This window comes from Mus musculus, chromosome 10 (assembly GCF_000001635.26).
Source record: "Mus musculus strain C57BL/6J chromosome 10, GRCm38.p6 C57BL/6J".
Lineage (NCBI taxonomy): Eukaryota > Metazoa > Chordata > Mammalia > Rodentia > Muridae > Mus > Mus musculus.
Window position 1 is genome coordinate 119,796,224 of NC_000076.6, and position 25,003 is coordinate 119,821,226.

The 25,003-nt window shown below is 45.6% G+C and overlaps 1 protein-coding gene and 1 long non-coding RNA gene across 27 annotated transcripts in view; one reads left to right on the top strand and one right to left on the bottom strand.

Moving 5' to 3' along the window:
• Positions 1-23,582, bottom strand: part of Gm51815 — a 37,186-nt gene extending 13,604 nt beyond the window's left edge. The window contains exons 1-4 of one of the 2 annotated variants that reach the window (XR_003949038.1): positions 23,407-23,582; positions 19,877-22,418; positions 6,121-14,666; positions 4,854-5,068 (exon numbers count right to left, since the gene is read on the bottom strand). This is a non-coding gene — a long non-coding RNA (predicted gene, 51815). Of the gene's footprint in view, positions 14,667-19,876; positions 22,419-23,406 lie in introns of both variants that reach the window. The other variant, XR_003949037.1, reaches the window with a different exon arrangement.
• Positions 1-25,003, top strand: part of Grip1 (glutamate receptor interacting protein 1) — a 634,030-nt gene that overhangs the window by 342,986 nt on the left and 266,041 nt on the right. For 11 of the 25 annotated variants that reach the window (XR_380450.3, XR_380451.3, XR_003948812.1 and 8 more), the window contains exon 1: positions 22,395-23,411. The exons of 9 other annotated variants lie outside the window; for them this stretch is intronic. Coding sequence is in view for 12 of the 16 variants with exons in the window: in XM_006514231.3 (XP_006514294.1) it covers positions 23,186-23,411 (226 nt within the window). In the remaining 4 variants the exon portion in view is untranslated. Of the gene's footprint in view, positions 1-22,394; positions 23,412-25,003 lie in introns of those variants that run through there. 5 more of the 25 variants (NM_001358810.1, NM_028736.2, NM_001277294.1 and 2 more) reach the window with 1 other exon arrangement.

The window sequence follows — 25,003 nt, forward strand, 5'->3', positions numbered from 1 at the left end:
GACTCTGCATCATTAGTAAATAAAAGCATTGTTGCACCACGGTGTGAAGAAGCAGTCGGTCCTTCTCCTTCGCTGACAGATTGCTTGAGATGCATCTGCCTGAAGAGTGAGTTACAAGTGTCTGATGGTCACATTGTAATGTAATATTAGGAATGGAAGAAAGCCAGCATTTAATATTTGGCTCTTATGAGTATATAGCCTCACATAAATAGGTAGAAGTGACAGAAATAATATCTTGTTAGGGCCAAGCAGGAGGAGGGCTCTGCCCTGTCTGTTCCCATCATGTATAGCCACTCTCCTCAAATTTGTGTTGCATGACCAGCGCAATGAGACTTGAATAGCTTCAGCATTAGATTTTTAGTGGCGTTGTTACTAGAATGTCAGCGTCTATTACAGTAGCTTTTCCCGCTGCTCTTACAGAGTTCTAAAAAGAGACATATGACCAATTAGGTAGATGCTATTGCAGAACTAACCATGTAAAAGAGGGACGAGAAGGGCCTCTATTCAAGGTTTGCATGAACCATGTCAGTTAAGCTAGTATGAATTGATTCAAGGTTTAATTAATCAGCATCAATTAATCAGCGGGTAGTTATTGAACACCTACTATGTGTCTAGTATTAGGCTGAATATGGAAAATCATTGTATCCAATGATATAAGCCAACACTTATGAAACAACTTGAATTAATTATGTGATTAACTCTGGAACACTGTATTATGGGTAAAAGGGAAAATGTGGAGAAGGAAGAAAGTGAAGATGGGAAGGCCTTCTGTTAGTCACCTAAATAGTATGTGCTCCTTGACCTTGTATCTCTTTAGCTCAGTGTTTTATCAAATAACAATAATTCCCTTTGGAGAAATGATGCCAGGAAGGTCTACCTTGTACTGTCTTCCCATCTAGATTGTTTGGATCTCCTGTCTTGTCCATATGTTTCTTTTTGACAGAATAAAACAAGATAAAAATGTATTATGAAGGTGCGTGGCTCAGGATCTGAGCCATAGAAAAGCCCCAGAACCAGCCATGGTGGAGAGGCGTTGACAGAATGAGAGGAGGAAGGAAGCAGAAAGGCAGGAGAGCTCAGAGCATCAGCGCTAACAACGGAATGGTACTGAGGAGTACCGGCACAGGTTCGCATGAAGACCTGTAGTTAGTTGTTAGTTAGTTAGTTAGTTAGTTAGTTAGTTAGTTAGTTGCAAGCATTTTGGAGTCAGGCTGTCTAAATGTGATTTCTAACCATCCTCAGCTACTCACTGAATGATCATAGACATGCTCCCTCCATACCTCAGTTTCTTCTTTACTAAGAATTCCCAGTTACCTGCCCTCATGGGATTACTCTTCGAATGAACCTGTCGACCAGTGCATAGCATGGTGCCTAGCAAATGACCACACAGGTGGTTCAGCACAACTCAGAAAGAGGCAGGAAACCCCAGTTAGCAGCAGGCGCTTCCTCAGTTAGGCCGTGGGACCTCCAGAGCGCTTCTCACATCCATCCACGTTTTTAGGTTTTGACATGGCAATCCTGACTCAAGCCCCTGCCATCTACATCTGAATTACTAGAATATCTTCATTATTTAATTCTCTCCTTTCCTCTTCTCGGCCACACAAACAATAGAAAACACTGCTCAAAGCTTTTAATATTTCCCGTTGCCAAAGACACAGCCCCAGGAACCCTGGATACCCTCTCCTCTCTTGCCTATCTACCCAGAATTGGGGCCCTTGCCACTTCCACTTTGAATTCTTGAATTTAAAACACCAGCGGCATCAAAGCACCTTTCGTCCAAGCTTACAGTACCGGCTTTGGCTCTTCTTCTGCCTGTAGAGATGCCTAAAGCGTCCTTCAGTTTCTCCCTCCCTATCTTTCCTATCTGTCCCCGTGAAGCATCTCCAGGAGCCCTTCCCTGTCTCTTACACTCTGACCACAGCCTGGACTATAGACTCACATCCCGTGATCATCAGTACTGTGTGCTGACATCCTGGGACAAGAAGGGAGATACTTTCTGACCCTCCCTGCTACCTTGCCTTTCTCAGGAAATGGATGAACAGATTTTCTCGGCTACGGAACAATACTCAGCCCTCGGTCCTCCTCTTTTGACTCCTTCACACCCTCTGTCCTAAAGGCCCAGGCTTTCTACAAAGGGCTGCAGTTGTTGAGGAGAGTTTATAATACTGACAACACAAATCTGTCTGACCCAAGGCTTTCGCCAGCACCTATGTTTACCATCTGCCTTCTGTCACACCTCTCTATTGTTCCTCGTCTGGGACCAGGAGAATAAAATGCCATCAAACCACCCAGCGGTCATCAGGGTTTCCTTTCTCCGCTCCTGCACCATGAGCATCCATATCTACCATCGACACTGGACTCACATTCTTACTTAAAGAATAAAGACAGTTTCTTTCCTTTCAAAAATAGTATTCTTATTAATTCTTTGGGAGTTTCATGCAACATATTTTGATCGTATTCCTCTCCTTTCCCCAGTTTCTCCTAAGTCTGTAAGGATGGCTTCTTATCTTTCTATACTCGATGCTCAAGTGTTCCAAGGGAAGTGCTCCTGAATCAGGGAGAGCTGGCTTATGTAGACCTATGATGTTCTAATGTGATGTGGTCCTGACACATACTATGATAAGACGGAGACAGGAAGAAAGCGATCATTATGTAATAGCTACCATTTGCAGGGCTACCTGAAGGGCACAAAGCTACCCTCAAAAAACTCAAAGACAGGTGTTACAATGTTCCTGGCTCACAAAGACCTGCATGTATTCATAGTCACAGAGTAGAAATATGTGTTCTGTGGTCTCACCCCAGGCCGTCACGCTCCAAATACTGTGCCTTAAAAATTCAAAGATGCCAGGCAGTGGTGGTGCATGCCTTTAATCCCAGCACTTGGGAGGCAGAGGCAGGCGGACTTCTGAGTTTGAGGACAGCCAGGACTACACAGAGAAACCCTGTCTTGAAAAACAAAACAAAACAAAACAAAAAATCAAAGAAATAAATAATTAAGTTTATCATGGTAACAATAGAGGATGTGAATAGTGTGTTTGTGTAGTCTATCTTGAATTTCCTAAGCATCTACAAAAGTCAGATTTCACTCCTGTAGGACAAGGTAGAAGGCTGCTCTGGAGCCAAGGATGGAGAAACAATACTCAATGCGTTAAAGGAACTCCCTCGAAGCAAAGCTGCGTATTTCCTGTGGTAACTGAGTTTGATTGTCAACTTGGATACCTGAGGTATTGATGAGGGAGGCACACCGTTAGGTGTATGTGTGTGTGAGAGAGAGAGGGGCTTTTCCAGCCCTGAATCTGAGTAGAACCAGGCCATGGCCTGGGGCCCCAGGCTGAAACAAAGGGGGAAAGGAGAAAGCCAGCCGAGAACCAGCCCTCGAGACTGTTTCCTGGCGACCATGGCGCCCCTGCTTCCAAGCGTTCTTTATCATGACGGACCAGATCCTTTCCAACCTTGAACCAAAGTATCTTCTCCTCCTTTAAGCTGCTTTGTGACCAGGGTTTGGTCACAGCAAAGAGCGAAGTAGCTAATACATTTTCTTTTCCCAATTCTAATGAGGACAAGGTCCCATCTAGAGGACAAAATGCTTCCTGAAGTTTCACTTCAGAGACTAGCAGGGTTTTTTTTTTTTTTTGGTCTAAGTTGATAAAGTGAAGACAGTTGAAACAGAACCATCCCGGGAAGGAGAAATTAAGCTGCGCAGAATCTGGGAGAAGGGAACTTCCAAAGGGTGGTGTCCTGAACGGAAATGAGAATATGGCTCCGCACAAATGCAGCTTCATATACTTGATATTTTAAAAGCATATGGTGTGTTCATATATTAAAAAATGCTATTGTACATAGGTACAGCCTGGCTTCTAACTTGTGTGAAGTTACGGTTTTAGTTTCTTTGCTCACGTATGTCTTACTTCTGCTGTGTTCTTCCCAGTGCGTGTTCAAGCCCAGGTACGCAATGGCGGTATGATGACTTTTTAAAAATCTGACCGATATCATGAGACTGCAAGGTCCCATTTATCAGTGTCTTTCTTTTTTTTCCAGTGCTTAATATTTTACATATTGCAGAAAACATTACTTTTCATATTCTTTTCTGTATTTAACTCTATGTAGAGAAGACCTTTCTACATCTAGAATCCAGGCAAATCTAGATATATTGTCTGGATCAATATTAAGAGAATGAATAAGCTTTTATTTTTATTTTACTTCTCTTTATTGAGGTGGGGACCTTGATGTGTGTTTTCTAATCAGAACAATACGTTTTTCCATGGAGACATGCATGAGAAATGTGGTGTTACTTCCTACAAAAAAAAAAGTGTTACAAGCTTGGAAAAGCTTGATATCCACTGTTTTCCTCTCCCTACCCCGCCCCCTCTCTCCTGGAGTCTAGTAGACAGAGGAAGATGGCGTCAGGGCCATCCCTGCTCCTATTCAGTTCCCTGCAGGAAGACATCACACCTCCAGCTCAAACCACTCAACCTAAATAAACTCAGATTCAGTATTAGCCCACACTGAGCCCCAGAGAAGCACCAGGCTAAGAGCCAGGTGAGCTGGCAGAAGTTTGCTATTGGGCACGTGACCTGCTCCAACCTTGGTTTGAAGATACTTATGATATGTTTAGAGGAGCAACAGCTTAACAAGTAGCTTGTTATTATGACATTAAAACCTGTGGCTTCTCCCTAAGGAACTTCAGGAGCTTGACACACCCGAACGCATTTATCCGTTCCCACATCCCTCAGAAGTCAGCAAAAGGCCAGGGCTATTTTTATCCTTCTCTTGATGCGAAGAAAATAGGACATAGGGAAGGAGGAAGAGAAAACTGTTTTTTTGGTTTTTTTGGTTTTTTTTTTTTTCTCTACCCTTTAAATTTCAGTCCCGGGTTTTGGAGAGATGGCTTAACAGTTAAGAGTACTTGATATTCATGTAGAGGACCGAGTTTGGTTCCCAGCACCCTCGTGGCAGCACAGGACGGTCTGTAACATCAGCTCCAAGGGATCTGCTTCCCTTTTCTGGTCTCATAGGCGGAGGATACATGTGCTGCACAGACACTCCTGCTGGCACATCGTTTGTGCGCCTAAAATAAAAATAAATACATCTTTAAGCATCGGTCCTTCTGCTCTCGATGATGAAAGGTCAAGTCATTCCATTTGTATTTTTCTTAATATACTGCTCATCCCTGCATCCATCCATTCACAACTGTTCACAGAGCATAACACCTGCTTAATAAATTAGACTTACGTTCATGTTCACATTCACAATGGGTGGACTCTTCAGTTTAGAGTTACAGAGTTGCTGTACAAAACCCAGAGCAACCTCAAATCACAGGGAGTGTGATTTAAGAACCATTGAAATTAGAAGATTCACAGAAACCTTCATTTCCTGAGCAGTTTTGAGCACACACCAAACTCCGTTGGTTGCAAGCTTCCAAATATCCCTTCCTTGGCTCTAACATTCTATAATTATTTTCTAAGTTTCTTAACCACACTGACTATATTCTATCTCTGACTTAGGTTCATGCTGCCCTTTGACTTTTATGTCTGTAAATAACAACAACAACAACAACAACAAAATCTAGAATTTCCCTCTTATCACTGTTGTGAGTCAAGTTTAGATCAGTGCTTTAGTATCAGCAAGCAGATACTAACATGACAGCATTCTGTGTGAGAGTTTTCTATCCTTAGAAACCTAAAAGGGCCGGCCGAAATGTGTGTGCCTGTTGGGTTGAGGGACCATGGCTGAGACACCCTAAGGAGTGTCCAGTGCATGCATGCTGCAGTGGGCTGTCCTGATGGGGCTTTTCAACGACACACCAGCTTCTCACCCACTCCTCCCACTTCGGCTCTTCTGTCCCTTCTTCCCTGAGCTCTGTCCTTTCCCTTCAGACCCCATCTCCAATCTCCCATGTTGTTCCTTCTTCATGGAGCTTCGGTCTCCTCCGTCCTGCACACACTCCCTTGTCTAGGATACTCTCCCACAGTGTTCTTCACCTCCCCCTCTATTTATTGCTCCCCTAAGTTTCCCCTGGGAGTGTTGCTTCTATTTCTCCAACCAGCACGTGCTGACTTGGTTATCATTACCTTCTCTAAGCAAACTCGCATACATAAATCATGAAAGACGTCCACTCACGTGTGCATGCACAATCACCTGAATGACACACTTTCCCCGGAAGCTGTGTGAGAGCGGAGGGCATCACACCCCTACCTGCACCTCCAGTATCTTCCTCAAGTTGGAAACATTTGCTTTTAGATAGCAGTGGCACACTGTGGTGGCCTTGGATAAGATAACGTCGCACTTGCCAGCAGGAGTTTAAAGATTTATGCCCGTGGATCAATCCCATTAGCCACCGACAGGGACTACAGCCAAGATCAGGAGCAGAGCCAAGGGCTGACAAGGCAGCAGGATCCTCTCCTGCCGAGTGGCCCTCAGCCCTTGCTATACCTGCCAGCTTCCAGCTAATCAGAGCAGTTTTGGAACAGGTGTTCTCTGTCCTGCATCCTGTTGCTTGAGAGCAGAGGGGAAGAGTTTGCCACCTGGTCAGAATTTGTATAAACAGATGCTAGGAAGAAAAGGCTTGGGCTGCGTGCTCTGTCAGCACTGTGCTTTGAGCAGAGACCTCTCTGGCGCGTAAGGGTCTTCTGCACATGCGCTGTGCCCTTCTGCGGTCAGCAACTCAGCTAGTTCCCGAAGCGGATTCTCTTAGCCAGTGCGTTTCTCCTGTTGAAGTCGCCATGACGTCAGTAGGACAGTGATGTAGATAGAGGACCAAGAAGCCATTCTCTGTGTCATTACTCTATGATTTCCATTTCCTTTATGGCATTATGACAATATCATCAACAGACCTCCATAAGACTTCAAGGGTCCAGGGAGCCATCAGGCCCAGTTCAAGTGTGAAAGCAGACTATCTTAACTAGTTTAAGCCTGGCACTGGCTCCGCCCTTGGCCACAGGGTACCTGTTCGCAGAGTTGCAGACTCAGACTCTGGTCTACCTCTGTGACATAGAAACGTCTCAATAATGGTGATTGTAAGATGGGAAACTAGAGTAACAATGTCTCTGCACATTGGGAAGAACGTGAGATCACAGGAACGGCATCAATAATTAATATCACCTCCGGAGTCAACAGCAGTTAATATCGCTGTTGATTGTGCTGTATCAAGCATTCCCCCTGACAGTAATACAAGCCTTGCTGGTAGGCATTCTCTGTTTTCTTCACTGTCGGCTGAAGAAGCTGGTTCTGGCAGATATGGGGAGCAGTAAAATCATAGTCATATCAAACATTTACGACGACATAGCATCCCCATGTCCCTTCTAGCACAGTCAGGTCAGAATAGAATTCAAAGCCTGGTTTTCACAACCACAGAAAGGAATAAAGTGCTCTGGGGAAAGAGATAATTAATTCGCAGAAACTCCACTCTCTTTTGAGTATTAAAGTTATCCTTAAACTTCTTTCTTCAAAACAACGTAGCAACCGCTTTCCGCTGCTCCCCCTCGTGGAGATGCTCAGAGCTCACAGGTTGTTGGGAGTGGTCAGACATTGTCCAAATCAGAGCTGATGGATGGGGTACCATTCACATCTTAGCCAGAGTATGTAGTGAGTAATGGCATGTTTCTACCAGCAGATGGCAGTAAAGTGTCTTGACAATGGATGTTACCTTAATGCTCTCAGTGATGCCACCAGAGCTATAAGTAAGTGGCTTTCTATGTGAGAAAAGTGACAAAGGTGAGGAGAGTTTAGGTAGTGAAATGATAGAGTAAGTGCATATGTTTGTAAATATGGAGACTTTGACTGCAATGACGTCACCCTCTACATTTGTCATCTGTTCACAAGCATCCTCCTAATCAGAGTCTTTCATTTTCCACACCCGAGTAACTTACTCATGACTCATGGTACCTCCCTGACATAGCTGTAACCTGAGGAAGAGCGAGTATGGGCTTTCCCTGTCCCTCACGAAGCCAATAAAGCAAGAAGCATTTTTTGTAAGATTTAGAGCAAACCTGTGGTTCTCCTGGAAGTTCTGCACACAGTAGGGCCACTCGCAGGTGCGCATTTTACCAGCAGGAGCGCCTCCTTGGACCAGTTTGGAGCTTTAAAATATGCATCTGACTCTTACGTTCTTCCCAGCTCTTCTTCCCTGAGGACGCCTGTGCCTTGGGAGGAGAGGTTGTAAGACCAAAGATGTCTCCTTCAGACCAAGCACTGCAGAGTCTCTGACTCTCTGTACCTTGAGCAGTTGTGGGTGTCTGTGTGGATCACTGTCGACTGCCAAGGGAAGCTTCTCTCTAGGGAGGGTTGACAGATGCACTAAAAGGGGAAGGGAGCTTGTAAGAAGATCAGAGCAGGAGTTAGCGACAGGAAAACAGTGTCTTGGGGATACCGTGGTGCAGTTGCACGTGTGGATTCACAGCAGCTGAGGCGTCACGTGCAAGGTCTGTACAAGCTCACGCAAAACAAAAATCCAGCCTAGAGAGGAGAAGAGGGCATGAGCGCCCACCCCCATCTCAGCAGCTATTGGGAAGTAATAATTGCTAAAGGGGGCATATCAGTTTTCTTCAAGAGGGCAACCCCCGGTGAGTGGACCACCCTCCAGTGAAGGCCACATAGCCAAGAGTATGTGGGCAGCAGAGACTGGACTTGGTGGATTTTTAAGAGAGGCTCCATTGGGTAGCTGGGGGCGGAGGGGGGGGGGTGTTGGTCCCAGAAGGAGCTGTGGAGGGGTGTATCTCATCAAATTACATTGTAAGAGGAAGAAACTGTATCTGGGAGGTGCATCACCCAAGGGAACCTATAAGAAGAGACAAGAATCTTAAGTCCCTAGAAGATTCAGACAAGCTACAGTGGATGTAAGAAGCCTGCTAAGCCACTGGGGAAATCTGGGACGTATTTGGTCCACATTTAGAAGAGGTGGGTTCTGTTGTTCAGTCCCCCCCGAGAGTCACCGTACAAAACTGTAGGCACTAGGTGAGGTGAACTTGTATCAATTCTCTAAGGCAAGCCCCGTGTGTGTGTCATTTAAAAGAAGCACAAGTTGTAGTGAGCTATGCAGCTGAGTCATTTCTAAATTCCACTCAGGCAAAACCAGTACATTTATAGGTTACAAAGTGTCCCTTAAGCCACCAGTCTGATAACCAGTTAAGACAGAGGTTTCACCCGTCCAGTTTAAGACCTGGCTCTCTGGAACGGCTAGGATGACTAGAGAGATGCTGTTGGCATGGCGACATGTGTGGCAATAACACATTCCAGCAGCACCCCTGTACTGAGGCTATTGTAAATAGTCTTGGTAACTTCTCTACCCTTCTTGACAGTTCAATGAGAGTGGGTCACTGGTGGCTTTTGGGAGGCCAGCCTAGCATTTACTGAATGTTGGTTACTTTCTAACGGGGAGGGAGTTCTAGGTTTACATCTTGAATTAAGATCATAACAACCAACCCCTTCATGGAAAACCAGGAAGGCTGAGGCACGAGGCTGTCATTGTGTCTAGCCTATAGGATAGCTTGTTGACCATAAGAGTCTGGTTCCACAGTTCTGTATGCATGCCCCTCTCTCCTGTCCACATCAGATGTTCCGGAGGTGGGCCGCTCTTCAAATGGCACAACCATGCCACTTAGCAGTCTCCAACTCTCCCCGACCACGCCGGTGTGGCACAGTGTCCTGGGTCATGTGGCACGTCTGACTGCATGCCAATCACCTCGGGTCTCCTCTGAAATCCCTCTCGTCTTCATGTGCCAGCAGACATTCTTTATTCAACCTCTGTTTTGTTTTCTTTTAATCTCCTCTGAACCCCAGCAGATCATAAATCCTTCGCTAGATGAGATTTCCAAATGATGGTGATAGATGGCCTTGTCTTTTGTCTCCTGACAAGCTTGGCCCTGGCTGTCATCGTCGCAGCAGTGGAAGGGGCTGTATCCTAAGAAACACCTAGAAGTACTGCCCAGGAAAGAGAAAAAGAAGGAAAAAAGGCCACAGCTTCATTCTCCACTTAGAGTCTGAACTTCCACAAATGAGTGAGGCTTCCTCAAGGTTTGCACAAAAGAAACACGCAGGGAGGGTGATAAATGACACCAGTAATGACCGAGAATTACCTTTAATCTGCAACAGCTCAGAGGCATCCGCGTGTGATGGGGGAGAAGGGGGGACAGCAGGACCGCGCAGGGATTTGCAGAATGCTGTTATTTCCAATTCTGCTGAAATCCCAGCCCCGCTGAGAGATTGATAATGGAACACCAAAGGAGGGGGGTGGGGAGCGGGAAGGACAGGGTGTAAATTTACTCCAGAGCTGTCCTGTGCTGTGGATTATGCCAAGAAAGTCTCTAATCTCCTGCTTAAAAGACATTTTATTATATTTCAAAGGTAAATTGGGCCATTACTTTGGGGCTCTGTTCACAGCTCACCAGTTTTGTTTCTTCCTGTAAGCAGTGGATGTAGGGCTGGTGGTTTTCATTAGCCTGTGCCAGGCCCAAAGTCTCATCCTCCTGGGATTCCCTTTGGATCAAGCAAGCTCCTGAATGTCCCTCGAAAACCTAGTTCAGAGAATGACAGGAATGTGGTGGGGGTGGGGGGAGAACCCTAGACACTGTAGGTAGGAATGGAAAATGGTATCATTATTCAAAATAGCATAGAAGGTCCCAAATTACTTTGTAATCTGGTAATCCCTTATCTAAACAACATGGACAAAGGAAATCATCGGGATAGACTGGTCATGGGCATGTCCATTGCAGCATTATTGATGAAAGGCAGGGAATGGTATCAGCCTACGTGTCCATCGATGGGTGATCTGATGAGGAAGATGCACTGTATACCAGGAATAGTAGCCTCAAAGAAGAGAGTCCTGGTACTTACTACAGCATGGATGAATCTGAAGGGCACTAGGCCAAGCTCTCTGTGACTATAATTACTTAGCTGATATAATCACCGATTTACAACAAGAAAACCATTACTTTTATAGCTTTGGATATTCTTGCACGTGACCATTTGCTCCCAATGCTCTGAGACTAGCGTCAGGTAGTATAGCTCAGCTGACGAGCCCTTGCATGCCATCTAGAAGACCCTAAGTTTGATCTCCGATAATTCAAATAAAGAAAGACAAACACAGAGGGAGGAAAAGTCACGAGTGTGTGATAGGAGCAGAAACACTTCAGTCATGAGTCATGGAATGGAGAGACGAATAGACTGGTGTTGTCTGACTACATTGGAGGGTACACACCCAATGACCTGAGCATCTCCCACAAAGCCTTACCTCATAGAAGTCCCTGCACTTTTGATATGGACATCTAGGAGACCAGGTCTTTGACACTTGGATCTTTATGATATCCCCAGTGTTCAAACTTTTACAAGGAATAAAACGGGCAGATTTAATACTCGACGACCCTGCTGTGCGTCTGTGGCATTTAAACAACAACAACCACCAAAATCAAACTCATAGCAGCAGGAAGCACCCCAGTAGGTCTCCGAGTCAGGAAGATAAAGGGAATGTTGGTTAGAAGGCAGAAACCCAAGAGAACCAAGCTCTAGAGATCTGCACTATCTGATGATGACCTAGCAGTGACTGCAGATACCACTGCACTGTGTGGAGGGGGCCATCTTAATTGTCACCAGCATCCGAGGGAACCAGGAACAGCGGAGGGTGCGTCAATCCATCCTGCTAATCACTTCACAACACTAGTGAGTCAGCTCTTTGTGCTGCCTATTTTGAACACATACATTTATTTGGGTTCCGGGTTTTACCTTGCTAAGCCTAGGCCTTTGCAGGAAGCAATCCTGTGAGAACTCAATGAGAAACTACTTTAGCCCTTCCTCAGCACTCAAGACCCAAGCCATGCCGGCGGTGGGGACAGCATTGAGAATGACATATAGGGTAACTTTCAGAATTCAAAGCTCCCCCATCTCCCCAGCTTTATTGTTGTTGTTGTCATCGTCGTCATCATCGTCGTCATCACCATCAACTTTGGCCCCTCCTCCCTTCCTCTTTCACCTGTGGATCATGGCTGTGTCCTGCTTCTATTCCTGCCACTGAGATTCCCTGTAGAACTCTTGTGTTGCTGTTGACACAGACTCTGTCCTAGCTTTAGAGGCACTTGGAGCAGGCCTCCTGCAGGTTAGTCCTCCCTACTTTAGGATGAGATAGTGGCTTAGACCATCTCAAGGTGTCTGGCAGCCTTTGGCCATCAGGTGAGATCACATCCGGGGTGGCAGGGGGGCTATGTCCTGGACTCCTTCTGAGACTCAGCTGGCCTCCAGTGGCTGCCCGACTCCAATGAGCACCCAGTACACAAGAAGGCCCTGGGCTCGATGCCTTGAGGTGGCTCACACAATTTCTTACTGAGATGCCTGAAGACAGGGACAGCCTCTGATTTGAATGTTTCCCTCATTTAACTGCTTGTCTCTTTCCCTCGCTTCTTCAACTTTTCTATTTTTATGAACCTCTTGGGTTTTCCCCTTTAGGCATCATTAGAAGGTTAAAATCCATCTTCCTTTTGTTTCCTTGGGCCGTGATCAGTGATGAAAGTGTTTGCAGAACATCTCTAAGGGGCAGTTCATGTTATCTTTATGGAAATAAAGGTGAAATATGTGGGCACCGCTGTTTCAAGTGAAGGAGAGGTGACCTTCAAGTTGTGATAACGAACTCAGAAACACAAGGAATGGCTCCTAGAATCCTTTGCAACTTGACTAAATGTAGATTTCTTCTGAGAGAGGCACAGGAGTAAGACATTCCCTTTCCTTGGTTCTTACACAACTAACTCTGAAGACTTATAACACACCTATGAATACACATGTACACACTGACACAATACTGTGTTAGTCAGTGGTTCATTGCTATGAGCAACATAAGGGAGTAAGGATTTATTTCGTATTATACTTTTAGTGATTACACTTTCCTGAGCTGTATCATGAAATACAGGGCTCACTGGAGAGTATAGTGGAGCTCGGATGCTCACCATACAATGGGTAGCGAGCAAGGAGAGAGGGGAGAAGGTTTACCCTTCCAGAGCACTCCGTCACATCTACTTCCTCCAGGAGGGTCTACCCCAAGTGTCTACCATCTCCCAGTTATGCCATGGAAGGATGTGTCAACAGATCAGTCTGTCCACTGGGAGTTCGGGACCTTCATTAATTGATCACCCCTCAGCAGCAATGCCAGCTGGGTACTCAGTACATGATTCCTCTTGCGGAACAATTCATATCCATAGGGTAACTGCGGTTGCCTCTGTGTTGGTGTGAATCAAAGCCAACTTCTTCCCAAATGCTGAAAAGACTACAATTCCAGCTTCACGCTCTGTCCCTTCCCAGAGGGAAGGGGGTGAGTAAAAATGGCCCCCATAGGCCCATAAGGAACTGTTAGGAATTATGGCCTTGTTGAAGTAGATGTGGCCTTGTTGGAGAAAGTGTGTCACAGACTCTCAGCTGCCTCTCCAGCACCATGTCTGCCTGCACGCCGCCATGTTTCCCACCATGTTGATAATGGACTAAACGTCTGAGCTATGAGCCAGCCCCAATGAAATGTTTTCTTTCATAAGAGTTGCCATGGTTGTGGTGTCTCTTCACAGCAATAGACCCCTAACCAAGACACCCCGTGACATGAGACCATCCTTTTGAGACTTCTAACAGGAGTGTTGAGGGTGCATGCCACCAGCCTGGCTTGTAGGCATCGCCTATTGCTGTGCCTAAACAGCTGGTGCATGCCTTCTGTACACGAACCTTTCTGTGAAACAATTCATCTCCGTATGGCAACCGTGGTTGCCTCTGTCCTTGGTCAGGCCTAATGATGGAGAGGTGGAGTCAGGGGGAGCCAGTTTCTACCAGAGTAGATCCACAAACTAAATCAAAGCACTGTTTGTGTATAAAGAGGACAAGGAGGTGATTCATGCACATGAAGTGACGGTTTGGACAGAGTGGGTCTATAGTTTATTAGAATTCATGAGTCTGTACCTAGTGTTCTGGGTTCAAATCTCACCCTCAACGCAGTTCGACAGCAAACCGATTGCGTTACTTGGGGCTCCTTGTGATGGCCGACGCAAGGATGGTATTAGGATCCTGACTCTGAGGCTTCCGAGGCCTTAGGTTCCTTCTCACCACAGCCTCTTATTTTCTGTCCTGATTCATGATCTCTCCCTTTCTTGCCATGAGTTGCGATTAAGCGATTAAGCGTGTGCCTCCTAATTGTGTGCGTCTTAATGACCCATGATTTACATTGCTCTAAGGAACAATGCAGTTTGTGCACTTCGGTGTATCAGAAACTGTAACTGTATCAAGACTTACTGTTCCCGTCTTTACTTAAAGTTTTAGGTTCTGACGAATCTGTAGGCAATTTTAACGTATTCTGGGTGCTTTCTGGGTGCATTCCAACTGTGGACAGCCCACAGGATGCAAATCATCATGATCGCTACAAGGTAGCAAGAGGGCCAGTTTAGACGTGGCTGTGGTTAAAAGACTTTGTTGAGGATGGGATGACTAAGTGGTTTGTTCAGGTACTACTAGATACAAAGTCTCCAAACAGATGGTCCATTACTGTGGTGTCACCCCCTTGACAGGACTTGAGTGGACATGCTAGGGAGAGCCTGGGCTGAGGAAGACAGACCGCCTGTTTGTGTCTTCCTTCATCCAGAGCCAAGCGGGAGAAGTCTTTGCATTTTCACATCTGGCCAGTATGTTGCCTTTCTCTGGGATGTTCTTGCTGCCTGGGAGGAATGAGAAACAAGCTGGTTTGTGTTTCTTCATAGTCGGAAATGGCAGCGTCCCTATGAATCATCTTATTGGAAGCACCAGAAATAAACCTGAGGGGTGATCAGGGTGCCTCATTCTCCCCCTCCCCCCACAAACAGGCAACATGCAAGGCACCTGGCCTTACGTGAGAGACTTTCCTCTCAACACAGGAGGGGTCTGTTTTGGCTTTTAAAGGAATTTCTCAACTTTATCTTTTATGTACACACTTCAGAACCAGTGCCTGTAAAGACAGGCCATTACAAGGGGCGCCCCCCTGCTAACTTATTAATAAAAATGTAGTGAACATAAGCTCTATGTGAGGAGCTAGGCTAGGCAATGGACAAAACCGGCAAGTCTTCCCCACCCCTCCAGGAAATGTCGCTCCCCCAGTAAAACATAAGCAAAGCCTTGTTGGGAGGAAGGGCCTGTACACGAGTCTATTATTCAAGCAGTGTGGTAGATGGTGTTTAGTGGCATGGAAAGAACTCGCAGGGGATGGCGGTCGGTTGGCTGAGTGCAAAGCGGGAGGCGAAGGAAGCTGCTGCATCGGGTTCTCTGTGGAGCTCCCACCTGACCTGGCCTGGTTTCCCTGCACACAGCCCCTCTCTCCTTTGGCTCAGTGGTGTTAACCAGGCATGTTTCCTGCCTCCTTACTGGGACACCAGGCTGCCACCAGTCTGGGCTTGCAGAAAACACACGGGCCAGGATTTTTCTATGGTGGTACTGTTGTTTATTTTTCATAGGGATTTAATTCTTAAGAACTGTAGCTCCTTTTCCTGCTGGATCTTGGGCTTTTCGTTATTTCTCTGGACCATTACTTATTTGCCAAGTGAGCTGTATACTATAATCACGGTGGGGGGGCACAACTCAGGCTATGGTGTCACCCCCAAATAAGTGAGATCACCTATGTGGAATCATCTTCTAACTTAGCCCAGAGGGAGCAGACAGGATGAATTCTGAGTATTATTGCAAGATTCGAAGAGTTGTGTTCCCCACAAATAGTAGCATACACACTTATAGAAAAAAATCACAAGTATTGGTCATTAATTGTACCCTGAGATAGGAGGGTTATCTCCGATTCATGGCGAGTACACTGGGCACTTGAATAAGGCAGTTCCTGAACAAAGCAATTCACTCATTCTTTTTAAGACAAAAGAGAAGGAAGGAAGGGAAGGGAAGGGAAGGGAAGGGAAGGGAAGGGAAGGGAAGGGAAGGGAAGGGAAGGGAAGGCAGGCAGGCAGGCAGGCTCAGCTACACAATAGCTGTACGTGTTTTGCATAGGATTCTGGACTGTGTTCCAAGGGTTTGTTGGCTAGTTTTATGTCTACTTCAGAGAAATTAGTGTCACAGGAGAGGAATGAGCTACAGTTGAGAAAGTGCCTCCGTAAGACCCAGCTGTAGGGCATTTTCTTAATTAGTGACTCATGTGGTAGGGCCCAGCCCACTGTGGGTGGTGCAACCCTAGGCTGAAGGGGTGTCTAAGAAAACAGGCTGAGCAAGCCAATAAGCAGCTTCCCTCCATGACCTCTGCATCAGCTCCTGCCTCCAGGTTCCTGCCCTGTCTGAGTTCCTGTCCTGACTTCCTTTTGTCGTGATGTTTCATCCCTGCAATAGTGACCCTAACCAAGACAGAAAGGTTTTAATAAACGCAAGTTGCCTATGGAGGGAGTTGGTGATGACGTCATATAGGAAAGCAGGTATCCTACCAAGGAACCATTGAGAAGCTTAATGTGAATAAGTGTAATTTGAGATGGCTGTGATCAGTACCCACAGATGTGTAGTCAAGAATCAAGGAAGATGGTTTCAAGATAGGAAAGAAAATTTGGGCTGGCGAGCAGTATTTGAAAGTAAAAATAGGAGAGCCATTTCCAGAGCCTGGGAGTAGATCAATTGCTGAAAAAGGCAGCTGCACCATTAGGAAACAACTTAGGAAAAAAAAAATCTACCATTTAAGGGTAGGAGAAAGAAGAGGAAAGCCCAGTCTTGTTAATTTCGGGTCGCACTTCGCTGTGCTTTGTCTGATGAAACAGCCCATCTCATCGCACGGAGCCATAGGGAAGGATGTGTTCTGTGACCCAATGCCAGACTGAGTGATTCTATTTCTACAGAATGCATGGCAGTGGTAAAGTCCAGCGCTGTTCTCTGTGCCTAAGAACTCAAGGGAAGCCAGTCACGGACACAGCCTTCCACCTGATACCTTCAAAACACAAAGCAGAAGGAAGTGAAGTTCCCAAAGTGATACAGCCAACTGGCATCTTCTGGCTGCTCTCCATCCCTCCTGGACCATCACAGGGGTGGTTTCCCTACAGCATAGCTACTTTCCTATTGCCATCCTAACCTGCATGTATCACATTGCTGAACACGTCCAGCCACATGCTCTGAGCAGACAAGCTTGTGCAGTTCTTACTTTGGAGTTTCCTACCTTCTCGTGTTAAGTGGAGTCAACCTTTTTCCTTTGACACAGTGAAGGTCAAAAGAATCTCGCCAGGGCAAGCAGGTAACACAAGGACCGGCTATTGGGACCTTCATTTTGAAACATAGATTGTCTGATTACCACTTCTTAAAGGGTATCATTATGGACCCGCCATTATTAACTGTGGAGTAAAATAACCAGCGTACTCAATATGAGTCAGTTCTGAATGTCCTTCGTTGTTAAAGAATAACCTAAGGGATTTGGGCATTTTGAGGCAATTGCCTTCCAGGAATACAAAAGATAGTTGTTCATAAGCAAACAAGCAAGAACCACCAACTTGTTTTCTAACAGATTTATGAAATCACTTGAAAGGAAGGAAAGAATTGTAATGAAATTGCTGTTTTTCAATCACCTTGATTCTAATATCAAAGGATGAGGTATTTATCTGTTGTTGTTCTCCTCACTTCAATTTTTTTTTAATTTTAAAAACAATATTCCAGATATGTGTACATGGAAAAGAAGTTGAGATTTGCAATGATCTTTCCTTGTTGATACTCAAAAGACTCCATTTAAATCCAACAACAACAAAAAAGAGAGACATAGAGAAATGAACACAGTGAAAGAAAACAAGCAGAAAACGAATCAAACAAAACAAATGTGGTGTCTGTGTCTGCATCTTGGTGTGCTATGGTCTCCTTAGTTTTAAGAACACTGGAGTCCTCGAGTTGTCTTCTTTTGATTTTTTTTAACTGTCACGCCGTGCCTCAACTTATGAAATCAGTACTATTAAAATCATTTAAAATTGTGTGACAAAAGATAACATCCAGTCTGAAGGGATGGCTGTGGGAAACACTTGTTCTCCCAGAAATTGTCTCTGTCTCACAGCCTCCTGGGTGTGGCTGTAGTCACAGTCTTCCCACACTCGCATTAATTAGCTTTACAGTGGATGACTTGGGCGTGGGCAGGGATGTGCAGGGGAGGGGATGGGGGAAGGAGTCTTGGCGCCCCTGCTGGTTGTAATGTGTAGCTGTTCTTAAGGGGGCCCAACATTTTTTCCCCTGATTAACTTTTTTATTGACGTTATATCTCAATCATAGCCCCTCTTTCTGTCCTCCCAGTCCCATACAGCCATTACCCCCCTCCCCTTCTCCTCAAAGAGGGGGAATCTTTGCCTCCCACCCTATACCAACCCTCCCTGGGATATCTAGTCCCAGGCAGGACTAAGCACCAACTTTCCCACTGAGGTTCAACCAGGCAGTTCAGATCATAGCGCGCGCGGGGGGGGGGGGGGGGGGGGGAGGGGGGGGGGAGGGCACTCACTCCAATGTCAGGCAAAAGAGCCAGAGACAGCCTCCGCTCCAGTTATTAGGGGATCCATATGAAGACCAAGCTGCATATCTGCTACAAATGGGGTGGTGGGCAGGGAGGGTATAGGTCCAGTCCAGGTCCAGTCCCTACATGCTCTTTGCTTGGTGGTTCAGTCTCTGTGAGCCCCCATGGCCCCAGGTTAGTTGACTCTGTAGGTCTTTTTGTGGTATCCTTGACCCATCCAACTTAATCAATTCTATCTCCCATTCTTCCACAAGACCCCCTGTCTTAGTCAAGGTTTCTATTCCTGAACAAACATCATGAACAAGAAGCAAGTTGGGGAAGAAGGGGTTTATTCAGCTTACACTTCCACATTGCTGCTCATCACCAAAGGAAGTCATGACTGGAACTCAAGTAGGTCAGGAAGCAGGAGCTGATGCAGAGGCCATGGAGGGTGCTGCTTACTGGCTTGCTTCCCCTGGTTTGCTCAGCCTGCTTTCTTATAGAACCCAAAACTACCAGCCCAGAGATGGCACCACCCACAATGGGCCCTCCCACCCTTGATCACCAACCAAGAAAATGCCCCACAGCTAGATCTCATGGAGGCATTTTCTCAAGGGAGGCTCCTTTCTGTGTGATGACTCCAGCTTGTGTCAAGTTGACACACAAAACCAGCAAGTACAGCCCCCCATACCCCTTATCCCCAGCCTGGTTCCGTCTGATGTTTGCCTATAGGTCTCTGCATCTGTTTCCATCCACTGCTGGATGAGGCGTCTCAGGGTTCCTCACCTTTTCTGTCAGTGTAGAGGAACTAGTAAGAAAGGCACAACAGAAAGACTACCGGGGCTGGGGAATGTCACTTGAGAAAAGCTTGCTTGCCTATCATAAGCAAACTCTAGACGCCATCTGTGGGGAGCTACGAAGGCAGGGGTGAAAAGAGATGGTCCTTCTTGATCTTACACATGCACCAGCTGAGTCATCTTCCTGACAACCAATCTGTATCTGATCAAAAACCTGAACTGAGCCTCCCCAATGATTCTGTGTAAATGGAATACCGCCCCCCCCCCATGATATGTTAAATTCCGTGTAAATGTAATACCCTTGCATTAGGCCTTAAGGAAGCTTACGTTTAGAGAAACCCTGAAACAAGTTATAATTTCAAGGGATTAATCGACTCCAAATCCAGCAAGGCCATGTTTTTAGGTATTGGGGCTTTGGGGTTTTGTCTGTTCCTTTGTGATTTTAAAGGAACTGACCCTTAGACTGCTGTCCCGATTGTTCTACGCCGTCACCGGACACACATTTGCTACTGTTTTGACTGCTTTGTAATTTTTTTAGTCACTACTTGGTGCCCTTCAGTGAGCTGAGCGTGCTGTGATAGCCAAGCTACCTCTATGGTTGAGCCACTCCAGGTGGCAGGGAGTGCTAACAGGACCCAAGGATGGATGGTTATATTAAACTTACATGCAAGAAATGTGGGCCACTCTGTCCAGAGGGCTCCTGACAGGAAGCTGTGGATGATGTCCACCAGATGCCTTGGGCATGTGAGACCTTTGGACCACAAGTCAGCGAGCTGTGAGATGGGGGCAGGGCGGGCAGGGTGCATCTCAGGAAGGCTTTCTGCTGACATCGAAGTTTCATATCCGAGGCTCAGTTTGTGTCAGGCAGAAAGGACACAGTGTCTAACTTAGGTAGATCTTCTGGCCTAGGAATTGTTCCCAAGGAAATTACCTGGGTACTAGAGGACCCAGGGTGAGGAGGTAGGACCACAGGGGAGATTTCCTCACATCCAGGAAAGGCCTTTCACAAGGGGCTCCTTTCTGGAGGAGAACCCAAGGGGGCTGTCACAAAATCCAAAGAGAAAAGATCAGCCCTCAGTGTGGGCTCTCGGGAGCCTTTGAGTCCTGCAGGATGTGCCCTGTCTCCTGCTGGGGACACAGGAGTGCTGCAGGATGTGCCGTGTCTCCTGCTGGGGACACAGAATGTTTTCTTAGTTCTGAAGCTTTCTTGGGACCACAAAACAGGGCTTAAAAACAAAACAAACAAACAAAAAACCCCAAAAACTGGGTATGCTAGTGAAAGTAGGAGTATTTGATGATCTTGGCTTTAAAGAAGGAGCAGGTTAGATTTGAGGCTGCACGGTAGCAGAGAGGCGAGAGATTCCTGTAAAGTGTTGAGGTTTAACGGAATAGACATTAACAAAAGGGACCAGAGTAGCAATGCTCCCCAGTAGTGCTCCCCCAGTAAGGTGGTATTAATACTATTTGACAGCTGCATATTCTGAGGGCCTGGATTTTAGAAAAGGCGTTAGATTCAGGAAAGGATCGTGAAATGACATAGCTATAAATATTCACTTCACATCAAGTAATAATCCAAGCCTCTGGCAACTAGGTTTATTTCTATTTAGAAGAAAAAAATAACCAGGGAGGCTAGAGATGGCCTAAAAGGAACAAAAGTGATGATGGATATCATTCTTTTAAAAATGATGGTATTGGAGCAATTTAAAACGTAGGACTCTCATAATCCATTTAATACTATCAATCCCATTGATTAAAGATGGCTGGTGGCTCCAGGTAGACCATCCTTGATAAATTCTGTTCTTTTCAAAAGTCTTTCATGCAAATGTCCATAATGGTCAGCTGTGTTTTGCACATAGGTTATTTTTCTGTTGGACTCCAAAGAGCAAACATCTTCGTTCCCTGCTGATGAATGGAAATTGCTTAAGATGATATGAGATTTATGAATGAAGAGAAGATGCTACGGCTGGGCTTGAAAATAGTACGAGTTATTTTAGAGTCCAGCTTGAAAAACCTTTCACAGTTTTAAACTATGTGTGTGTGCACATATGTGTGAGTGTGTGTATGTGAGAGAGAGAGAGAGCGTGTTTTGTGTGTGTGTGTGTGTGTGTGTGTGTGTGAGTGTAGTATGTATATGGTGTGTATGTGTAGTAATGTGTATAAGAGTATGTAGGTGTGTTGTGTATGTGGTGTGTGTGTGTATTCTGTATGTGTGTGTGTGTGTGCATAGGTGTGTGTATGTGTGTATGAGAGAGAATTTGTATGGTGTGTGAGTATGTGTAGTGTGTGTGAGTGTATGTGGTGTATGAGTGTTTATGTATTGTGTGTGTGCGTGTATGTGTGTGATTGTGTGTGGTGTGTGAGTGTGTGTAGTGGGTAAGAGTGGGTGAGTGTGAGTATGTGGTATGTGAGTGTGTATTGTATATGTTTGAGTGTGTGTGTATTGTATGTGTGTGTGTACACGTGTGAGTCAGATGACAACTCTTTTTTTTTTTTTTTTTTTTTTTTTTTTTGGTTTTTTGAGACAGGGTTTCTCTGTATAGCCCTGGCTGTCCTGGAAGTCACTCTGTAGACCAGGCTGGCCTCGAACTCATAAATCCACCTGCCTCTGCCTCCTGAGTGCTGGGATTAAAGGCGTGCGCCACCACACCCGGCCAGATGACAACTCTTAAGGTGAGCTTCTTTTCTTTCTACCATGTTGACCCTGAGGAAGGATCTCAGATTGCCAGGTCTCACACATTCACTCACTGGCCTTTAAAAGACTTATTTTGGGGGAAAAAATCAATCAGAAGTGGTGGAGAATAACATCAGATGACCAATTCATACCCAGGAAATGTTAAGGCAGCAGCTTAAACACTATGGTGTCTGTCCTTCTGTCCTCCGGAGTGAGCGACTGACTTCGGCTGTCTGGCCACCCACCTACGTCTCCCCACCGCACGTCCATGTTAGCTCCCACGAGAGATGTCTCACTTGTGATGGAGATTCCACAGCAGATGTCAGGTTCTGGTGACTGTGCCCTGACCGGGCTGGTGCTGGCAGATGAAGATATGGGCTCCGCCTCTTGTCAGTTTGTGAATGGGGCTGGGAAGGGCTTGTTAATTTCCTCCTCCTCCTCCTCCTCCTCCGAGGAGCAGAACCCAGGCCATGTTCTGCTGTGGTGGAGCAAGGCACTTCAGATTTGCATGTGGAGAGAATGGCTTAGGAGAGGGCTGTGTGGGAAAACAGTATAATAAGGCTCATTGAAAATAGAAATACTTGGCTGTGCTCGCTTTTATTCCTGGTATCTTTAGAAACAGTCTTGACTACACTGCTCTCTAGCCAAGGCAGGTTTTTTTCTTTTTTTTTTTTTTTTTTTTTCTTGAGTGGTTAAAGGGCTTGGAACTCCATCTGCTCTACTGACCAAACTCTCCCAAGCCCCTTCTCTCTCCTTCCCTCCGTCTTTCTTGCATCCCATTCACAAACCAGCCCTGCCTTGACCCTTAGAGATTTGAAAAGTGCCAAACAGACCTTTCCAGGTAGATCAAAGGTCTGCCTCTAATCCCTAGCCAAAACTACAGTCCCTCGGCACAGGGAGCCCTGCGTGGAAGCCACCGTTGAAAGAATATAGTAGATGATACACACATCTCTTTGTAAAGTCAGAGTGCAGGCATCTCTCGCCTTTCCTGTGACATGAGACCCATAGCTGAGAAGCAAGGGGTGGAGGGACCCGCACTGGCTAGAATGCACAGCTTTACCCTGAAACAGCATACATTGCACAGTGCTTAGTGTGAGATTTATGGAATGGCTCCTCTCGCAGCCTTGTCCCCGCTTCCTCCTAGTTCTCCTATCTGCTGCTTTGTTGCTACGAAACAGCCTTATTTTATAAGCCATTGTGATGGAGCAGGGGAGGAGGCTGTGACGGGCAGCAGTGGTGGTGTTGGTGGTGGTGGTGGTGGTGGTGGCGGTGATAGTGAACTGAAAGGCACAGCTCTGCCAGATGACATGTAGCGGACCTCTGCATCAGCCAAGAGGAATTAAGCTTTGTCACTCCCCACTGGGACTACCTTTCTCCTGGTATGTGCGCAAGGAATTCACATGCTGCCGCTCGCCGCTGCAGCCACCAGAGCAGAGCCCCTGTGTACACTTTGCCAGAGAGCAGAGAGCAAGAATGATAGCTGTCTCTTTTAAATGCCGCTGTCAAATTCTAAGGCGACTTACCAAAGGTACGGTACTTTTCCTCCTCCTTCACCGTGCGCCTGCCTCCGCAGCCCAGAACCACAGCCGAATGGCTGTTACTTTCAAATATGACTGCCTTTTACAGTTTATTGTCGGGCAACAAAGAACTCAGAGAAATATGTACAGATTTCTGTGTATAGGTGGATTCCCCAGGTCTGTGCTGGTTTATCCTGGCTGGGTTCATGCTGAAATTGGGGGTGGAGGGGGGAGCTTGTGTGATTTTTTTTTTTTTTAAATGACTTCATTCCTTGCTGAAAAGCAGATGTGTCTGGGTCTGGTGCTGAAGTTATTACGGGAAACCGTCATTTTGCATGCTGATTATCTGGTCAAGAGGAGTCAAGTGAGCATGACTGTCCTTTCTGTGGAACACATACTAAATGCAGCTGGCAGCTTCTGGACCCGCACAGCTGCTCAGTCCACAGAATAATTGTTTATTAATTCCTCAAATCTCATGAGCCTTTTACCAGGACAGTTTTAAAATTACTAGCTCGTTCGTTCTCTCTCTCTCTCTCTCTCTCTCTCATATTCCCCCCAACCCTGTGTGTGTGTGTGTGTGTGTGTGTGTGTGTGTGTGTGTGTGTTAGAAATACATGTCCAAATACATTAGAAAATTCAAAATTATTTGGTCCTCTGTGATATTTGAAGAAGTTTATTTGAAAGTAAAAATACAATCATGGCCTCATGCCTTCACTTCAAGATTTACTGGCTTGAAATCATCTCTCTTAGAAGTCTAAAACACTAATGAAATCTGTATGACACTTCAAACGTGCTTTTTTTTTTTTTAAGTCAGCCTAGTTGTTCCATCTGGTTTGCTTGTATATATATATATATATATATATATATATATATATATATATATATATATATATATATATATATATTCTATTTCAAAGTTAGTGAATGGCTCCTTTTACTGATCCAGCCTTCTAAACATGCAGAGGGGCGAGTTTCCCTGGCCTGTTTCCCTTGGATACATCTTTAGAGAAACATGTACGACTGAAGAAGAAACTTTGGTCTGCGGAGAAAGAGGTGGCTGGAAATGCCTTTCATTTTCAGCCTGTAATCAAGTACTGCCGAGTAATTAATGGGTGTAATTATGTTCCAGAAGCCCTGAACCTATAAATATGTTAATGGATGCCATTTCTATCAGTTTAGCCTGACATATCAGAGTTCTTTGATCACCAGCAGTGCAGCTAAAAATGCAATTAATATTTTATTTGGCAGAAGAATGAGCATAAAGCAAATAGTGACAGATAGGCCTGACATCAGTAACGGGAAAGAGAATAAATACTGTATACTAACTTACTGAGTGCATTTGAAAATTCCGGAGATAGTGGAGATAGCGCAATGACCCTTAAGAGGGGGGAGGCTATCTCTTTCAAATTAGGCATAAATTAGCATAAATTAGCATAAGGTTGTAAACTAGGTTGGACTTTATCCTTTCCTTTTGGTACAAACTTACTGTTCCTGTTTGCAAGTCATGATTAAAAGGCTATCCTTTATGTTAGAGGTTTAGCTAAGACAGGTATCTCATTCAAAAACTTCTTTTCCTAGCTGGGCACTTGTTTGTCTTGGTGTC